We start from the raw sequence: 20,130 nt of genomic DNA on the forward strand, positions 1-20,130 counted from the left end.
GACAGAAACATCTATCTGTTCCTGTATGTGCTCTGACTAAGGATCAACCAGCAAACTTTACACATGAGGATGCAACTCTAACCAACCAAGCTATCTGACCTGGGTAACACCATGTAAATTTTAAATATATGCTAATTATTATTTTATTTACTTTTCAAAAATTTCGAGGTTTCCTTGAAGAATGTATTTGATTTTTGGCACATTTGTATAAGGAAAATAGTATATAATTGTAAGGGGTTTTATGCTATTGTCAGCCAGCACACATCCATTCCCTAAGAACTTCTTGCCCTCCAATACATATAGCTATGGCTGATGTAGCCATAATTTTTTTAGGGCTAAGCTCTTTCTTAACATTTTATTATTTATTATTTTTCTCATGTGACTCTAAATGAGAAGAATCTCTCATTGATAGATGCTATCAAATGAGAATGTTGTCCATGTTTTCTATTAAATGAAAGAAATCTAAATTCATAAAAAAATAATAAATCCCAAACTGAAAAGAAAAAGCAGAAAAAAGCAACAGAGAATTCTGGTAGAGTTCAAGCTCTTAGCTCCTGGTTTCCCTGTAGCTAAGCTGTATCATTACCTTTCTTATGGTTTGTCAAGTCAAAGTTTCCTTCACTTATATATAATCATCAAGTGTATTTCCAAAAGTTTTCCCATTATACCCAAGCTAGATTGAACCTTGTTTTTGTCACTTGTGATAAATAAAGTCTACCTGACATGAAGAGTAAGTAAAAGAAAAAAAGACAGTAAATAAAAGAATATAGATAATTTTAAAAAAATAAGAGAATAGGTAGGAGTGAAAGACATAAAAGGGGAGGCAGATAAAGAGGTAAAAAATTTAATGTGATATTTATAAATAGCAAGCATTTCAATCACTAAAATTTCTACATTGTACCATCATCGTATATATTAAGAATACTTTTAAATCATATAGTGTTTTACAGTTTACAAAGAGCTTAAAACTTTTCTTCTCATATAAAAACAATAGCAAACACCTATTGAACATTTACTGTGTTCTAGTAATTCTTCTAAATGCTTCAAACATCCTATCCAAATTAATCTGCAAACATCTATGAGTTATAGCTATTATCATCCCAATCTTATGAATTAAGAATCTGAGACTCATGGATGTAGAATAACTTGCGGAACGTCAAGCATATAGGAAGTGAAATAAAAGATATTGAGTCTAGGGTTGGTCTCGTCTCTTATACACCAAAAGTTTCTTTGCTGAACCTGTGTCAATAAATGAAATATCATCCTAAGTGAAATAAATATTCTTTAATGAAACATTCAAGCTAAAAAATATAAGAAAGCAATTAGAGAAAATTTCACAAATAAGATAGTCTATTGGATGAGAATGGTCAAAAGAAAACCAAGAAAGACAAACTGCAGAAAGCAAAATAATACTGTGTTCAATGACAATAATGATGATGTAATAATAATAATGTCAAAAATGCAACAGTAAACTTTTGGTAGTTTAAGCATTAACATAAACTGAATTTATGAATTAAACTACCTGAGCAAACACAAAAGCGGTTTCAATAAAGAGGAAAAAGGTAAGACCTGTAACAATATTCTGAATAATGATTGGAAAGTGAGAACCTGTATAACCAGTGTCGACTCTTTGCGCAAGTACGTTTACTTTGAAGAAAAACTCATAAAAGGGGTGAAAGAGGCCATAAGATTAATGGATGGAGAGCAATGCATGGTTATATTAATGTATTAAAGGTAAGTAAGGCATTTTAAGTGGAAGTGGTTGCCTGTATGTGAGGGGGTAATAAAAAGTTGAAACAAAATGGAAGTAGGAGATGGATTAAGTCCATTCAAAAGTAGCCTCTCACAAGAAATATATCTTTTCTATTAAGATGAAAATAAGGGATTAAAGATGTAAGTAAAACTGACATTTCAATCTGCTAGGAAGATTTCTGAAAACAATTTGATAAATTGCCTCAGAAATTTGTTTTAGTTGAATTTGTGTTTTTAATTTTTGCTTCATGTAACTATTCATATTTCTTTATGTTTGTCATTCTTTGTAAATGTTATTTATCATTTATTTCTTTGATTACATTTGTTCTGAAGGCTTGTTTCCATGAACTCACAATTCTAAATGAATACATTTTTAAATATAAAAAGACCCAAGATTATTTATGACAAATAGCATGTTTATTAACTATTATACAATTTTCACAAAATCAAAGAAGTTCTGACACTTCTAAGTTTTGGGGGCTACCATGTTATTTTTTTTCTATAATCATATATCTTGTGTCCTTTAATCATAAACTAATTTATTTCTTTCTGCCATGGGAAAAAAAGACAAGAAAAATTTGAAATAATAGTAGACAAGACTAAAGACAGGCAGATCTTGAATCTTAAATACTGGGATTAAAACAACCTAGCTGTTCTTTCACATTCTTCTTCTGCCTAATTAGTTGACAGCCTTCTCACACAGGCATGAGGAGGACCTGGTGCAGTTATCAGTCCCAATGGTGCCTGCGTTTACATACACACATTTCCCCTGGAAATCCACACTTGGTTCTGGTAAACCCCTGAGAAATAAAAAAAACACAAGTCACTGGCCATACGCACTGTATTCAGATTAAATAGCATTATTTAAGAACATACTATGTGAAATGTATTATACCAGGAGTTGTGGGGGAGTAAAGGCTTTCTCCCTCTTTTTAAAGAACTGACACATTTATAGGAGAGATGAGACAGACATGTAAGTGCTTGGACAACCTGGATTATAAAATGATCTTTAAGTACAGATCAGCACGACAGAAACTACTATTGATAAATAATGCATGACCAAGAAAGGAAAGTTAGCTTGTGAATACATTACATTAGATACAAAAGTCAGCCAAAATTACTCATGAAGCTTAGAATACTATATAGGTATGTGTTGATAACATACAGGGTTGGGCAACAGTAGGTTCACAACTGTAAGTACACAAAACGGAGAATATAAAACTATTGTAATAATCATAACCTGCATGTCTTTTTCCATATAAAAAACTATAAACTTACTTTTTCCTACCCTGTATATGTGTGTGTGCATGTAAAACAGCCTCACTAAACATCAGAAAATAACCTGAGAACAAAATTAAAATAATCAGCTATCAAAATTATCAAAACTTTGATATATTATAAGATTGTCATGGAGTGATAAAATCACTGATTAATTTAATTGTCATAGTTGTCTAATGCAATGTTTCTGAATAACAATTTCACAATATGTTCTTGAAACTTTTAGGCCCAATTCTTTGGCTTAGGACCAGCAATTCTATACTAAAGATGTTCCAAATTTATATATAATCAGGGTCATCCCTATATAATATTTATTATCTAAGATAGTAATCATCAGAGCATCTAATATTAGAGGCATACATATACAAATTATGAAAAATGACTAAATGACTTTCTAATTTATAACATGCTAAAATATAATATGAAATAATGAGAGCAAGGAATAAAAAGGCCTAAATTCTGTCCCCAGTAATCATCTCTATTTTTTTCAATTCTTCAAGCAAAAAAACACTGCAAAAGAAATAAGGAACTGGCCCTGGCCAGTTGGCTCAGTGGTAGAGCATCGGCCTGGCATGCAGGAGTCCCAGGTTTGATTCCTGGCCAGGGCACACAGGAGAAGTGCCCATCTGCTTTTCCACCCCTCCCCCTCTCCTTTCGCTCTGTCTCTCTCTTCCCCTCCCGCAGCCAAGGCTCCATTGGAGCAAAGTTGGCCCAGGTGCTGAGGATGGCTCCAAGGCCTCTGCCTCAGGCGCTAGAATGGCTCTAGTAGCGGCAGAGCGAGGCCCCAAGATGGGCAGAGCATCGCCCCCTGGTGGATCCCGGTCGGGCGCATGCGGGAGTCTGCCTGACTGCCTCCCCGTTTCCAACTTCAGAAAAACACACACACACACACACACACACACACACACACACACAAATAATAAGGAACTGAATTATGTACTTACAGGCCAGAAGGAGAGGAGCCGTCCTCCCACTTCCATCCATTGTCTGCTTCCTTATAAGAGAGGCCAAGCCAAGTCTGATTCACTGCAAGTAACTTCATGATATTCTGAGGGAACCAGAACCCACAAAGGTATTCATATATTAAGGCTGAATATATGGAACTTGTATCAAGTGAGAAATAAATAATATGATAATAAAAACTATGCAGTCTATGCATGCCTACTGATAAATAAAATATCAAAAAAGATTTAGACTGCTGTTGTCTATACATTTCTCAAACCAGGGATTAAATAAAAAAGAAAAAACAAAATAACAAATAAAAGATTTTATATTTAAGAGGACACTACAGCAAAAAAAAGAATTACTTTATAAGACTCATTTTATTATTTATTCAACTCTGTTTCTGTTCTTCGAGTCTGAGATATATCATTGAGTAAAAATGAGAAAAATACCTGCCTGAGGGGTGGTTGGACCTGATGAAATAAATGAACATATGAATGATATGATATGTCAAAGTGTGACAAGTGCTCTTAAAAAATTAGAGGAAGGTGAGAAGAGTACAGAGGAGGGCATCTGGTGGGGGAGAAGAGCCATGACATACAAGTTGCAATTTTAAATAGGACTGTCTGGCTAGGTTTCTTGAGAGAGTGACAACTGAACAAATACCTGAAGGAGAAGAAGCAGTCAGCTGTGATTATAGCTGAAAGAGCAACACATGCAGAGGAGGACAAATGCAAGGTTTCTGCAGGGCGGGCATGTGTGGCACGCTGAAGTGGAGCACACCAGAAAGATGAGGAAAAAATTAAATGAGAAAGTGTCCTTTTCCCTGGTTTTAGATCTGTAGCTGAACTCTTCCTTTGACTGGTACCTGCTGTTTGTCTGAATTCAGAATTAAAGAATGAAATACAATCTCACCATCAACTGATTCCGTTCTCTCTTTAAAAATGTAGCATTCAATGAAACACAAAGATCAGAACAGTTTAACCAAGAAACCATGGCCACGCTTTGGTGGTAACACTGGTCTCCATATTGCACCCAGTGATGCAGAGGAAGTCCACACTGGTCTCCTAGGAAAAAAAATATTTATCACTGAGAGCCAAAAGATGCTCATAAACAAGGCTTTACTGCTTCATAGCTTTTCCCTCTTAAAAGAATGAGACTGTTATTAAGAACTGTCAACAACTCAGAATTATCTCACTTCTAAATTACCTTGTTTCGCATTGAGTCCTTGTAAAGCCTCAGTGAGATACTCATTCTGCTTTCTGAGCCACTTGATCGTTGCTGTAGAGGACAAAGAGACTTGTCATTAGATAGGAACACGTTACATCTGATTTTTTTCACCATTTCAAGAGTCATAATAATGATCAAGTGGCAAAATACGCAAATAATTTTAGTCCAGTTCCCTTCCCTACTGAGTTAGTTTCATCTCTGGTGGAAATAATTGATTGCTTAGATACCAGCCTTTTAAAATGCACAAACATAGTGATTACAAGCAACAGTACAGTACTATAAACTCAAGGTTGTTAAGAGACTAGATCTTACGTGTTCTCAACACAAAAAGAAAATGACAGTTACGTGACAGGATGAAGGTGTTAGGCAACACTGCTGTAGGACTCATATTGCAATATATATCAAACCGACATATCGTACCCTCAAACTTGCACATTATATGTTAATCTTATCTCAATTAAAACAAAACTAAACTAGTTTTGTGACATGATAAGTCATTAAAATAGACTCAAATAGTTCATTTAATTGTTCAATATAAGTTTAATACATCACATGAAAAAATAACATTTTAATGCAAGGTCTTTGCAAAGTATTTATTTATCATAAACATAGACTGCTTTTATATTATAATTTAATTATCATAAAAAAATTTTCTAATTACTTTGTATATAATGAAAACATGATTGCTTTTCAGATATTTAAGTTCTACTTTTATGGTCCCTGAATATCTTGCATAAACTTTTACTACTCACCTTGACACTTTATTTCTGGCTTATATGTTTTCTCTAAGCCTCCCAAGGGCAGAGTTCATATTATATTTATTTTTGATTACCAGCCTAGTGGTTGGCATCTAGTGTTCACTGAATAAATGGGATAAATAAATGAATTATTGACCAATAAATTAATATAGGAAGATACTATGGTAAATACAAGACTGAGTTTCAGAAGATGGAATGAAGAATTAAAGAGGGAAGAAGACATCATGTTGCTATACTAGAGAGTTTCTTATTCCACAGTGAAAACAACAATTTGAGGGCTGACACAAGAAAAACAATCTAGCATTCTGTAAAAGTAATTTATTCTAGTTCTGATATTACCTTTATTTTGTTCAAGAACTTCTTGAATCTGAAGAAAGTTTTCTGTTTTGTTTTGGAAATACTCAACCCACTGATTAAGGTTCTTCATCTTGATCTCTGATGCCTGAACACTTTGAAAGTCTAAGAATAAGAATCCCAAATACATATAAAGTACATCCTCCATTATGAAACAGTACTGTATTAGACTATGAAGTTTAAATTTTAGTTTTCTCTTTAATAAATTCCCCTATAAATGTTTTCAAAACTAGAAAAAAAATTTAGCTAAGTGTATTTTAATTTATTCACTATTATTTCTAAAGTCTAGTCTAAATCTGTAATATTCTCATAATTTCTTATGTTTCAAAGTGTTTCTATCATTTAAAAATGGTTCAATGCAATTAAAACAAACAAAAACAATAACAATTGTCCCAAATCTTTTGTTTTTATGACTGGTTGATTTAATTGGTAGAATTTCACTTCCTAAACAAAAGTCTAAATTTTTGAATTTCAAACTAATGTCATCAAAGACAACTTACTATTTTAAAATAACAGATAGCAAATGATTTTAAAAATAAAAGCATTCTATTGATTTAATATAAGCTGCTGGCCACGTGAATAATTTGAACAAATTGTCAAAGAAGTTTTCTATTTTCAGAGTAAAGACAACAGCAAATTCATTGAGGTAAATTTCTTAGTAAGTTATAATTTTCAAAATAATCATAATACTTAATCATTACTATCAATATCTTATGGAGTATTGCAATAATATATCCTCCCTAGAAAAAAATGTACACTTGAGAGCTCACAAAATTAAATTCATTCATATAGTTAAAAGTTGTGATATTTTCATGCCATTTCTCTTTTTTTTATTCAGCATGGCAATAATACATCTACCAAAAACTACTATCTGAAAATGGTTTAAAGAAGTATGACAATTTGACAAATAGGCTATTAATTTTCATACCCACTCCCAATAATTACTATATTTCCCCATGATAAGATGCTCCCATGTATAAGACACATCTTGATATTGGGGCCCTAAATTAAAGAAAACAACAACAACTGTGTTACATAAAGTTATTGAACTCAAGTTTTATTCATCATAAAATTCATACAACTCCACAACAAGTGTGAAAAGCAAGTAAAAATATCTACAAGCACTGTATAAGACGCACTCAGGTTTTAGACTCCAAATTTTTCGAAAAAGGGTGCATCTTGATATGGGGAAATACAGTAATGAAACTTACACTGATATCCAAGGAATCCACATAACATCAAGAGCAGCAGACTGAAGATTCCCAGGATCACAAGAATTATTTCACATAGTGAATAGGGAAAGGTAAAAGCTAAGAAACAGAATGAAAATCAGAGATAGTGTCAGCTCCAGTTATTTGAAAATTAATGTCATTATTTTTCACTTATTATTGTTTTTAAAATATCCTCAATTTTATGAATGATAAAATCCAGTGTGTGATTTATTATAAACTATTAGGTTGAATGAAAAACATAAAAACTATTTAAAAGGAGGTGAGGAAAAGAATGAACCTGGCTACTGTCCTACAAGGCCTGCTTATAAGACTGCCTTGGCTGGCATGTGGAAACTTAGATTTCAGGGGCGTTCCCACAACAATGACCTGGTAAGAGTGGCTCACTGGGCCTAAACTGTTTCTGCAAACCATATATTATACTTTGTGATAAACACATGTTTTCATTCTAGATGACTGAAACTTTGTTACATGCCAACCAGGAGCTGCCTAGGTGATCAGCCCCCAGTCAGCACCCTGAACACTGATTCTCCAGTGAGTTCCTTGGTGAGCAACATTTGACAGGCATTGCCATAAGTTGTTGTTGAGGAAATTCACATGACCTGTGTGACTCTGCTGGGAGAGGGTCCTTATAACTTGAGCCTGGTCTCCCCACAACTTCACTTCATATACCTTTTCCCTTTGGTGGTTTTGCTTTTGCAATTCTGCTGCCATAAATCTCAGCTTAAGAAAACTGTATGCCCAGTCCTATGAGTTCTTTTAGAGAATCATTAAACATGAGTGTGGTCTTGAGGACTTCCCACACAGATAAAAATTTCACATATAGATATTATTAAATATCCTTAAACACTAGGTATAAAATTTCAGTTGAGATTACATTATCCTCATTAGTATCATTATATGAGGGAAATACTAAATTATGTGAAATTCATTCTAGTATTAAGATAGAATTCTTTCTATCCCATAATGTCAGCAATGTGAAACTGAGAGACCCTGCTCTACTAAACAATGTGAAATTTAATTATGATCAAAAGGTGACAGTCATGTAGTAATGTAATTCCTTTTTTTCTTTTTACAATTTTGCTGAAATTTATACCTTCAGTGCATCTAAGTGTCTCACTTTCACATGAGAAAACTGGTCCAAATTTGTAAAACTGGCTTCTTCTATCCTTAAATATGCTTCTTAACAGTGGTGGGATTCAACCGGTTATCACCAGTTCAACAGAACCGATATTTTTTTGTTGAGTTCGGCAAACCAGTTGTTAAAATGGCACTTGTGATCAGGGTTCTTTCTAAAGTGGGCGCCTGGGAAGCTTCCCAATGTGAAAATCACAAATTTACATTCCTTTTGTAATGTTCATCTGCTCAACAGCATATTCTAAGCTCCCATAGTAATGTTCAGTCCATCCACAGGTGAAAAAACTGCAAGTGAGGACACCAATGGAGAAGCAATATGGAAATATTTTAAATAAGTTTTATTGCTTTTTTCAGGAATTATTTAATATTTTTATTAATATTTTAAAACTCTTATAACAATCTATAGTGTTTTGTGTACCTCTTGTATTGTTCTATTAAGTATTAAGTGCATGAAATAATAAACTACCTTTTGGTATATTGTTTTTTTATATTTAAAATGGTCATAAAGGCAGAGAGCTGGTTGTTAAATTGTTTGGATCACACTACTGCTTCTTACTATATATATACAATGATCAAACATCTCTGTGATAAAATGTTCTTGTTTTACTTCCATACACGTTTTGAAAAAATTTTAACCTCTATATTTTCTCTAAATTTTAAAATATCCAAATAGTAAGCACTTGGAGAACAGTAAAACCAAGGGATGAGGTCCCTTAAGATAACACAGAGAAAATATAAATAATAAAATTATTGAGTATGTACACTTTACCGTCCACGTTGGGGCCCTCGGGAATCGGGCCCCATTCATCCTCTGGAGGAGGAGGAGGAAGAGGAAGAGCGAGGGGTGATTCCAAGTCCACAATAGGAATCATCTCTGTCTGCTCTGTGATTTCTTTAACATAGAAATTATATAATTAATATATAACCTGGTAAAGCAAATGAGATTAGAATTCAAATTAAGAGATTATTACTATCTTTAAAGATAGAAATACAAATGTAGGAGCAGTAAACTCAAACACTCAAATCACATTTCCACCCAACAGCCCATCCAGCTTTTCTAAAACTACTTAAATTGATTGGTTAAACTTCATATATAGCCAAGAAATACAGAATTGTTTGTTAATTTTAGGTAAAAGTACTCTTTCAGCCATGCCTGTGAAATACTAAAGAAAGTATTTGACATTTATGTCCTTGCTATAAACATAACCAACATTGATGATAAATAAATATTTAGTTAGTAAAATGGCAAAAGAGGTTTAAATTAAAAGAGCACCTGGAGGCTGTTCAGAGTCTGAAGCACTTGACATTATGGAGCCTTTGGATTATTTCTCTGGCTGAATGGTGAAGGGGAGCCTTCAGAGGTGATGGTAGGTGAGTGAAGAATATTGCTGTCACTATCCCCCTAGAGTTGATGAGAAGTCCAGACCTGGCCTAAAGTGTGGTAACTATGTACAATTGTATGATACTAACTTACTTTGGTAAAAACCACAGAGGACATGTGAATCAATTACTGGACATATTTCTAGTAGGTTTACAACAATAAAAATTGTGTACAACAAGCTTATTAATAGCATCTAGTTTGTGCAAGTAACACTCCATCACTCTGGAAACAAGTTAAGAAACACCAATCTCATAACAAAATTGTAATTGAATAGTGTAAAGTGAATATTCTCGTGAGAATTGAGAATATAGTGAAGGAAAACATCAAGTATATGGAATCTAGAGTCTAGATAACCAGATTAATAATAAAAAGAAGAACACTGGGGAAGAAAACAGATATGGATTAATCAAAGGTAGATTTAAATGATATCTTATAAGAAATGGCATCTGAGAATAAAAATTTCATAATAAAATTTATATATCCATCCACTGACAGTTTGGCTTAAGGTGTTTTGTTAATATTGCAACCCTAACTATATTCAATTAAAAAGTTCTATTCACAGAAATATGTGTGGGTAGCCACCAACAATCTATTTTTGCTATTTATTGAACTAACATGAAGAAGCTCAGTATTTGCAGTGGATAGAAATAGATAGTGTACATAAACAAAAATAGATATATGACTCTTTCTCATTGGGGTCATAACCTCATAGAAACTAATGTATGCTTGAGCCAGTCTGGTTGAAACCACACAGATACCACAAGTAGAAACAATTATCATATGTTTTCCATTCTTTTATGTCCAGTACATATCAAGTGGTCTTACAAGTAATATATATCACATTTTATCTTTTAATATATAAAATAAAGGTTGGTTAAATAGAAAGAATATTAGATCAGCACTGTTCACTCAAAGAACTCAGTAAAGTCAGGGATTTAATAAAATAAAAAGAGAAAGAATTTAATAAAAAATATATATTCCATTTTATCTTCTGCCTGTATTATAAATAATTTTTTTCTTTCTTAACTTATTTATTCCATATTTAAAGATATGATTACATCAAAGTGGGTCAGGATTCAGATAAATGAGGGGGTATTAATCATTAATAATTGAACATCACTTATAATCAAAATATGAAAAAATATTATATGGAAGTATCCTATATCACATTCATAGATGCATCCATTCTAGTAGAATAAAATAAATTGATTTATTGTGTAGCCTTATGATATAATTAACCACCTCTTTACTTGGATAATTAAATAGCTATGCATTTTAAAGAGAGAATTCTATAAAGAATGAACTAGAAGGAAGATTCTATCTGTTTTGTTGTTTAAGGAAATAAAGAACAAATTGCATACTATATTGAACACATTTAATAGCATATAAAAAAGGAAAACAGGAGGGAAATTAAAAAGGAACAAGAGAAAGAGAAAATGATAAAGAAGAAAAAACAATATGTGCAAATATGTTTAATTCATATTAGTATAGAAAATTGTTTATGTCGATGATCATAGGTAAGTGGGACTGTAGAGTAAAAATTGATTTATATTTCCTTCATTTTATAAGCATATATATATGTATTACAATTATCAGTTTTTATAGAAATTCTAACAGAGATAGGAAAGTAAAAGCAAAAGGAGTGACTCGGCAAAAAGAAAAAATTCATGTTGTAGGAAAACTTTATCACAGAGAATGCTTATAGCAGTACTGTTTCCAAGGACCAGATTACTAGAAAAGATGTGCATCCATAAATGAGGTGTTAGTTAATTTTCCATTAATATAATGAAATACTATATAATCACTATGTTGAAGATTACTCTGTGACATAGATATATGTTCATGTAGACAAATTAATTGAATAAAAAGCCTACATCTCACTAAAAAGCTGCACAGTAAAGAAAACCATCAACAAAATAAAAAGCCAACCTATAAAATAAGAAAAAACATTTTAGGGTCCTGGCCAGTTGGCTCATCAGTAGAGCGTCAACCCCATGTGTGGAAGTCCCGGGTCGATTCCCGGCCAGGGCACACAGGAGAAGCGCCCTTCTGCTTCTCCACCCTTCCCCCTCTCCTTTCTCTCTCTCTCTCTTTTCACCTCCTGCAGCCAAAACTCCATTGGAGCAAAGTTGACCCAGGCACTGAGGATGGCTCCATGGCCTCTGCCTCAGGCACTAGAATGGCTCTGGTTGCAGCAGAGCAACGCCCCAAATAAGCAGAGCATCACCTCCTAGTGGGCATGCCAGATGGATCCCAGTCGGGCACATGCAGGAGTCTGTCTGACTTCCCCCGCCCCTGCATCCCCTGCTTCTCACTTTGGAAAAATACAAAGAAAGAAATATTTAAAAAATTATATATCTGATAAAAGGTTAATATTCAAAATATAATATTTTTAAAATTCATACAACTCAATAGCAGAAAATATCTGACTAATAAAATGGCAGAAGAACTGAAGAAACATTTTTCCAAAGAAAATATACAAATGCCAACAGATACATGAAAAGTTGTTCAACAACTTAATATCAGTTATCAATAAGAAAAAATAAATCAAAAATCACCATGACATAGCATCTCACCCTTGTTAGAATGGCTATTAAGAAAAAGCAAAGAGATAACAATAACAGATGTTGACGAGGGCTTGGAGAAAAAGGAACCCTTTTGCACTGTTAATGGAAATGTAAACTGGTGCAGCCACTGTGGAAAACAGTATGGAGATTCTTCAAAAAATTAAAATTAGAGCTACTATATAATCCAACAATTCCACTTCTGGTTATATATCCAAAGAAAATGAAAAGGGGATCTCCCATAGATATCTGCAATCTCATGCTCAGGCTGCATTAGTCTCACTAGACAAGAAATAGAAACAATATTTATATACATTTATGGGGGGGAGGGAGTGAATGTCACCCACCTTCCAAAAGTATATGTATACATTTATACACACACACACATGCACGCACACACACACACACACACTCACAATGGAATATTATAAAGCCATTCAAAAGAAGGAAATCCTGCCATTTGTGACAACACAAATGGATCATGAGGGCATTAATGTTAAGTGTAAAATAAACCAGATAAAGAAAACCAAATACTGCATGGTGTCATTTAAAAAAAAATCTTTTTTTAAAGAAGTCAAATTCATGGAAACAGAGTAGAAAGTGGTTTTCATGAGGGAAAGAAAGCGGAAAATGTTGGTCAAAAGATACCAATTTTCAATTCTGAGATGAATAAAGTCTGAGGGTCTATTATTCACAAAACAAGGGACTGCAGTTGATAACATTGTGTTGTGTAATTGAAATTTGCTAAGAAAGTAGAACTTCAGTGTTCTCATTCCCACCTAACCCCTCAAAATATATATAAAGTATGATGGAAACGCTAATCAGTAGATGGGAAGTATCCTTTCACCTTATCCAATAGTCACAAGGTAAAAATTTAAATATCTAACAATTTTATTTGTCAATTATACTTCAATAAAGCTGAATAAATAGAAATGTGTAACTTAAAAATCATACCACCATAGAAAGAAAATGGAATTGTATATTTTTAAAGTGTTAGCAGTAGATGCCACTGTGCATGACTACTGTCTTTTTTTTTATTTTAATGCATCATTTAAATTTTTTCAATAAAGAATATGCTTTACATTTGTAAGAATATAGAACAACGCAAAATACTAAAAATTGTTAAATAAAATAGAAAAATATGATATCTTTTCTTCATCATCTTTCATTTTCATATCAGTACAGGCTATTATTTAAAATTTTTTCTACTGTTAATGTATTTTTCCTTTTTAATTTAGAAATGATAGACACATAAAAAATGTATCCTTGCTCTCCATTTACCTTTCTAAATTTAATAATTGTTACTTATATTTATTTAAGAATGTCATCACTATTAATCTTTTTGTTCAAACTTTATACAGCCTTATGTCCTACAGTAGAATTTCCTCACTTCAACTTGAAAATCTAAGGTTTTATTGACTTAACTGAATTGAAGATTTTACAGTATAATTTTAAAAAAATGCCATATTGTTTCAGAAAACCAGTGTTGAAGTCCACATAGCTGGAGTTAACAAAGTTGGATCATCATACAAACTCTATATATAGCTCTGAGAGATTCAGTTTTATAAGTCAGTTGCTATTTGCAGATACTAAATAAGTTTGGTTATATTAAGAAATGCAATGATTCTGGTTTTCCTCTCTTTACAAGGAACAGTATATAAATTAGAGGAAAATAATACAAACAACACAGTCTCTGAGGACGCTTCCAACATTTTATTTACATTTTAACACTGACTTCAATCGCAAAATTGTATGGATGTGCACTTATTTCTTTTTTGTTGGTTTCACTGGAACTTAAAAAGTATGGTTTATTAAGCAAACTCTGCAAACAAATATTTTTCATTAATGTTATACATAAAACACTGGAGTTGCTTTTAACAAAAATTCCTGCTTCCTACACACACGTATCAAAACAAAACTGAACATATTTTTGAGATTACTATTAGTCAGGGATCATTGCTTAGACATTTTGTCTTAAACAAACAATAGACCAGATTGACCTGTTGTTTTTCTCTTGTATTACATTCTTAAGAGATTTATATATAACATATTCCAGGTACTGTAAAATTCTTTTAAAGCAATAATTTATTTTTTAATTGAATTTACTGGGGCGACACTGGTTAACATTATTACATGGGATTCAGGTGCCCAATTATACAAGACATCTCTGTACAGCACATTGTGTGTTAATCTCCTCAAGTCAAGTCTTCATCCTCGCCATTTGTCCTCCCATACCCTCCTCCACTCCCCCCTCCCTTCCCCCGCAATCACCACATTGCTATCTGTGTCCACAAGTTTTTCCTCTTTTTTTCATCCATTTTTCTCTATTCCTCCACCTCCCTCACTCTGCCCCACCAATTAACAGCTGTCAGCTTGCTCTCTATACATACGTCTATCTCTATTTTGGGTGTTAGTTCATTTTGTTCATTAGAGTACACATAAGAGTGAAATCATATGATAATTGTCTTTCTCTGACTGGTTTATTTCACTCAGTATAATGCTCTCCCCATATATCCATAATGTCCTAAAGGTATTGTGAAATTCTAACTTGAAAAGTAAAACTGTAACTCTGGAGCATAGAAGTTTTTTCTATTTTTCCTTTTCAATGCCTACCACCACAAGCATCATAGTAATATTGACTAAACATAAAAGCTGCTATGCAATGCAAAACCTGTGTATGCCACTTATTTTCAACTAAACATTTGAGATACTAAAATGTGCCACTGAATTGACTTTCTCCACATGTGGACATAAAAATACAAAATGGATCTGGAGAGAAAGAGGAGAAAAACAGAATAAGAAACAGATTAAATTTGAATTCCTCTATAGCAAATGTGGAACTTATTATAATTATGCTATACATAATTTCTACTATGCATTTTAAGAACTGAGAAAGAACCAGAAAAGATGTATACTACTGCAATTCAATTTTAAGTTCCAAGCTCCACTCTCCCACAGCAGCATTGAAAACAAGCCGATTCTGGCAGATCCAATTTTGTTGGAGCTCTGAAAAACAGTCTAACATTTTAGAGCAAGCAAGCCAATGCCCAATCATGAGAAAGCCACTCTCAAAGTCAAAGGAAAGTTTGTACATTTTTACTTGCCCATATTCCTCCCTCTCTAATATAGCTGTGGTCTTGATCTTCAAATGGTGGCAGTCTAATACTAGTTGCATTTTTCAAACCAGAGGGAGAAAAACAAACAATATTTACAAATTATCGTGCATAACAGTGCCAACCTGTCTGGAGAATTCATGAAGGAGTGATGCAGAGCATTTATCTCTGTTCCACTAACTCAGAACTCTGGCAGGGAAAGTAATGGTCAGTGTTTATAAAATCTATAAGGTGTACTAAGACACAAAGAACCCCGAAGCAAGATATTGCAGGTCAAGACATACAAGAGAATGCCTGAAGCCTGTAGAAAAAGCTAGGGTAAGATTCTATGGAAAATGAAAAGCAGCCATGAGTTTAGAAGTATTTAGAAAGCGATGTGAATGCTCAGAACAAGACACATCCTTAGCAACAAACCAAAAAGACCTTAAACATTAAACTTAGTCCTATTCCTAGTTCAGAACAATAATTACCAAGTATTTAAGGAGTGTCCCAGCACAAAGCCAATCAACAAAGGCTAATGGCTGGTTGGTGTTCTTTTTGATTGTCTTCTGTCTTTCTTGAGTGTGTTGGTAGGTTTGTGTGTGTGTGTTTTGTCTTGTTTGTTTCTTTAGGTCTTGGTATTAAAGAAAATCTTTTCAAAATATTAACTGACACAAACTAAATGAACAGAGACTAGACTTCAGTAACCAGACATGACAAGGAATATTTTTTGCAAAAATAGTTAGGAAAATTCACTTAAAAATGGACTATCTTTAATAATATATATGTAAAAAAAACCCTCAACAAACCCTGGGGAATGGAAATAATATGGTTTTTAGATTTGCTACATTGTTATAATCAGATGCTTAGTTTTCAACAACAAAAAAAAGCACAAGGCATACAATGAGACAGGAAAATGTGGCCTTTTAATAGAAACTAAGTTGACAGAGAATGTGAGGAAGCCTAGAAATCAGATTTAATAACTAAAGATTTTAATACAACTGTCTTAAATATGCTCAAGAGAGACAAACAAGAATAACAACAGTAAAAAAAAAAAACTAAAAGAAATCAGAAAATTACATATGACAAAATGAGAATATCAATAAAGAGACAAAAATTATAATAAGAGACCAAACTATAATTCTGGAACTGGAATTCAAATAACTGAAATGGTAAATTCACTGGAAAATTTCAACAACACAGATGAACAGGCATAAGAAATAACTGGTGAACTTAGAAACAGAATTATTGAGTTGTTTTTTTCCTGCGGCTGTGGAACAGGCAGTAGGGGAGAGGTGGTTGGTACATCCTGCTGTGCTCCTGACCATTCTGCTTCAGTGGGCTACGCAGCAGCAGGGAGTGCCTTCCTCATAGGACATCAATGCAAGACTGAACAAGAAAAATGGTTTCTTCCGTCTCAGCCATGGAATATCAGTTACACAGAAATACCACTTTGGAAACAGTCTACAAGTAAGCCTCAATGAGCTCATACAGTCTCAACAGATCACCCCGCAACTTGCCCTTCAAATTCTCTTTCAGTTAAATAAGGTTATAGATACAGTATTGGCTCAGAGGATCAGGAACAGAGCCAATTTCAGGGGCTCTCTAAATATGTACAGATTCTGTGGTAATGTGTGGACTTCCGTATTGAATGATGTTAAATTTAGAGAGGTGACAAGTTATTAAAGTGGATAAGTAAAAATTGTAGAATGTGATGGTAAAACTACTGGCTCTAATACCACAAAATGAATAGAAAAAGATAGTTTTGTTATGCTATTTTCTGTCATTATTCATCACTTTTTAAAGAGAAGCATAAGAGAGACATTTTTATTTATTCTAGCATTGCAGAAATGACTACACTGTGCTATACAGTTAAAGGATCAGGTAGGAAGCCCATAACTCCTTAGCCTCTTGCATTACCTTTATTATACAGCATGAAGAAAAAGAACATTTTTTTAAAGAAAAATCAAACATCATTGTCCTCCTGATAATGTTTTTAATAAACACATATTAAAACTCAAAAAAAAACCCAACCCAGAATTATTGAAATTATAAATTGGAGAAATAGAAAAAAAATAGTAAAAATAAAATAGAACTTGTGGGGTATCATCAAATAGATATAATATGCATTATGAGAGTCTAAGAAGATAAAAGAGAGAAAGAAAAAAAAACACAGAAAGATAATTTGAAGACATAATGACTGAAAAATTTTCAAATCTGATTAAAATGAAAATCTACAAATTCAAGCTGAATAATATCTAAGTAGGAAAGACTCAGAGAAAGCCACACCAATCCCCATTGAAATAAAATTGTTGAAAGGCAAAGACAATGGAGTATCTTGAAGGCGCAAGAGGGAAATTATACATCATGCACAAGCGATTCTCAATAAGGTTGTCAGCCAATTTATCATCATAAACTTTATGGCCAGAAAGCACTGGGATGACAGATTTAAAGGGCTGATAGAAAATGTCGATCTAAAAGTATAAATCTGGCTTTATTCTCTTTTAAAAAAAGAGGAAGAAATTTACCCATTCCCAGATTTTAAAAGCTGAGGGTTTGTCAACATAAGCCCTTATACAGAAATGCTAAAGAGTATTCAAATGGAAGAAAACATTTGCAAATCATGTATCTGCTAAGAGTTTGGCATCCAGAATATATAAGGTACTTTTACAACTCAACAAAAAGCAGCTCAATTCAAAACTAAGCAAAGGACTTGAATATACACTACCTAAAGAAGATATACAAATTGCTGATCTGTGGTAGCACAGCGGATAGAGCATAGGTCTGGAATGCTGAGATTGCCAGTTAAAAACCCTGGACTTTCCCGATCAAGAAACATACAACAAACAAACAATGAACAACTAAAGGGAAGCAACTATGAGTTGATACTTCTCTCTCCCCACCCTCTCCTCTCTCTATAAAATCAATAAATAAAATCTTTTTTAAAAATAAAGAAGATATACAAATATGATCATTAGTCATTAGTCAACATCATTAGTTATTAGGGAAATGCAAATCAAAATTGTAATGAGATGCCATTGCACACCCATTAAGATGGTTACTATTAAAATAAAATAAATGGTGGCAAAAATGTAAAATTGAAACTCTTGTGCGTTGCTGGAAGAAATGTAAAGCCCTGGCAGCTTTGCTCAGTGGCAGAGCATCGGCCTGCGTGTGGATGTCACAGGTTTGATTCCCAGTCAGGGCACACGGGAGAAGCACCGATCTGCTTCTCCACGCCTCCCGCTCTCGCTTCTCTCTCTCCATCTCTATCTCTATCTCTCTCTTCTCCTTTTGCAGCTATTGCTCAATTGGAGCAAGTTGGCCCTGGGTACTGAGGATGGCTCCATGGCCTCGCCCTCGAACACTAAAACCTAGCTCCAGTTGCAACGGAGCAGTGGCCTCAGATACGCAAAGCATAACCCCCTTGCTGGTTGGATCCTGGTGGGGCACATGAGGGAGTCTATCATAAGGCAAAAGAGAGAGAGAGAGAGAGAGAGAGAGAGAGAAATGTAAAATGATGCAGCCCGTATAAAAACTACTACTTGTCAATTACTCATAGATATTGCCATATGTTCCTGCAAGTCTATAAAAATATAAAGTATATAGCAAAAAATTATAAGCAGGAACTCTAACAGATGTTTGTACACCAAATACACATTGCAGCATTATTCCAAAAGATGGAAACAATTGAAGTACCAACATTTTGTTTTTATGAATGAATAAACAAAATGTACTATATATATATATATATATATATATATATATAGAATAGGACATTCTTCATCAGTAAAAAGGAATGAACTTCTGATTCATGCTACTACAGGGATGACCAATGAAAATATGCTGAGCAAAATAAGCTAGAAGAAACAGAAAAATATATCATTCTAGTTATATTAAGTATCTGGAATTCAATAAAGGCAGAAAATATAGGCAAATTATAGCAACAGAAAATAGAATACTGGTTACCAGGGACTGGGAAGAAAAAACATGGTAGTAATTGTTTAATGAAAATAGAGTGACTGTTTAGGATGATTTTTAAAAAGTTCTGTAAATGGATAGAGGTGATAGTTATACCACATTGTTACTGTACTTAATTAAAGCCACTAACTTACACACTTAAAAATGGTTACACTGGTAAATTCTATGTTATGTAGTTTTCCAAAATAAATTTATTTTTATAAAATGGGTTCTTGATTCACACAACAGGAATAAATCATGTGATTTTACTAAATTAAATGAAAGAATAAATATTTTATGATTTCATTCATATGACCTCTGCAAAAAACAAAACTATAGAGACAGAAAACAGAAATTACCAGGCGTTAGAGGAGGGAAAAATGATTAAATACAAAGTGGGAGCACAGGGAACTTTTGTGGTAAAAGGACTACTCAGTATCCTACAAGCTAGTA

The 20,130-nt window shown here is 33.3% G+C and overlaps 1 protein-coding gene and 1 pseudogene across 1 annotated transcript; one reads left to right on the forward strand and one right to left on the reverse strand.

The window, feature by feature from the left end:
- Positions 1-2,170: 2,170 nt before the first annotated feature.
- Positions 2,171-10,105, reverse strand: LOC136320023 (C-type lectin domain family 9 member A-like). The gene is made up of 8 exons (XM_066253173.1): positions 9,954-10,105; positions 9,450-9,572; positions 7,526-7,624; positions 6,300-6,419; positions 5,182-5,253; positions 4,888-5,039; positions 3,975-4,078; positions 2,171-2,552 (listed from the first exon to the last, which is right to left on the reverse strand). The coding sequence occupies exons 1-8, from the start codon at positions 9,985-9,987 to the stop codon at positions 2,432-2,434; spliced, it is 825 nt and encodes a 274-aa protein (XP_066109270.1). The 5' UTR covers positions 9,988-10,105; the 3' UTR covers positions 2,171-2,431.
- Positions 10,106-17,140: 7,035 nt separating this feature from the next.
- Positions 17,141-17,466, forward strand: LOC136320024 (transcription initiation factor IIA subunit 2 pseudogene; annotated as a pseudogene).
- The last annotated feature ends 2,664 nt before the right edge of the window (positions 17,467-20,130 follow it).

Source organism: Saccopteryx bilineata, chromosome 1 (genome assembly GCF_036850765.1).
Source record: "Saccopteryx bilineata isolate mSacBil1 chromosome 1, mSacBil1_pri_phased_curated, whole genome shotgun sequence".
In the NCBI taxonomy this organism is placed as follows: Eukaryota; Metazoa; Chordata; class Mammalia; order Chiroptera; family Emballonuridae; genus Saccopteryx; species Saccopteryx bilineata.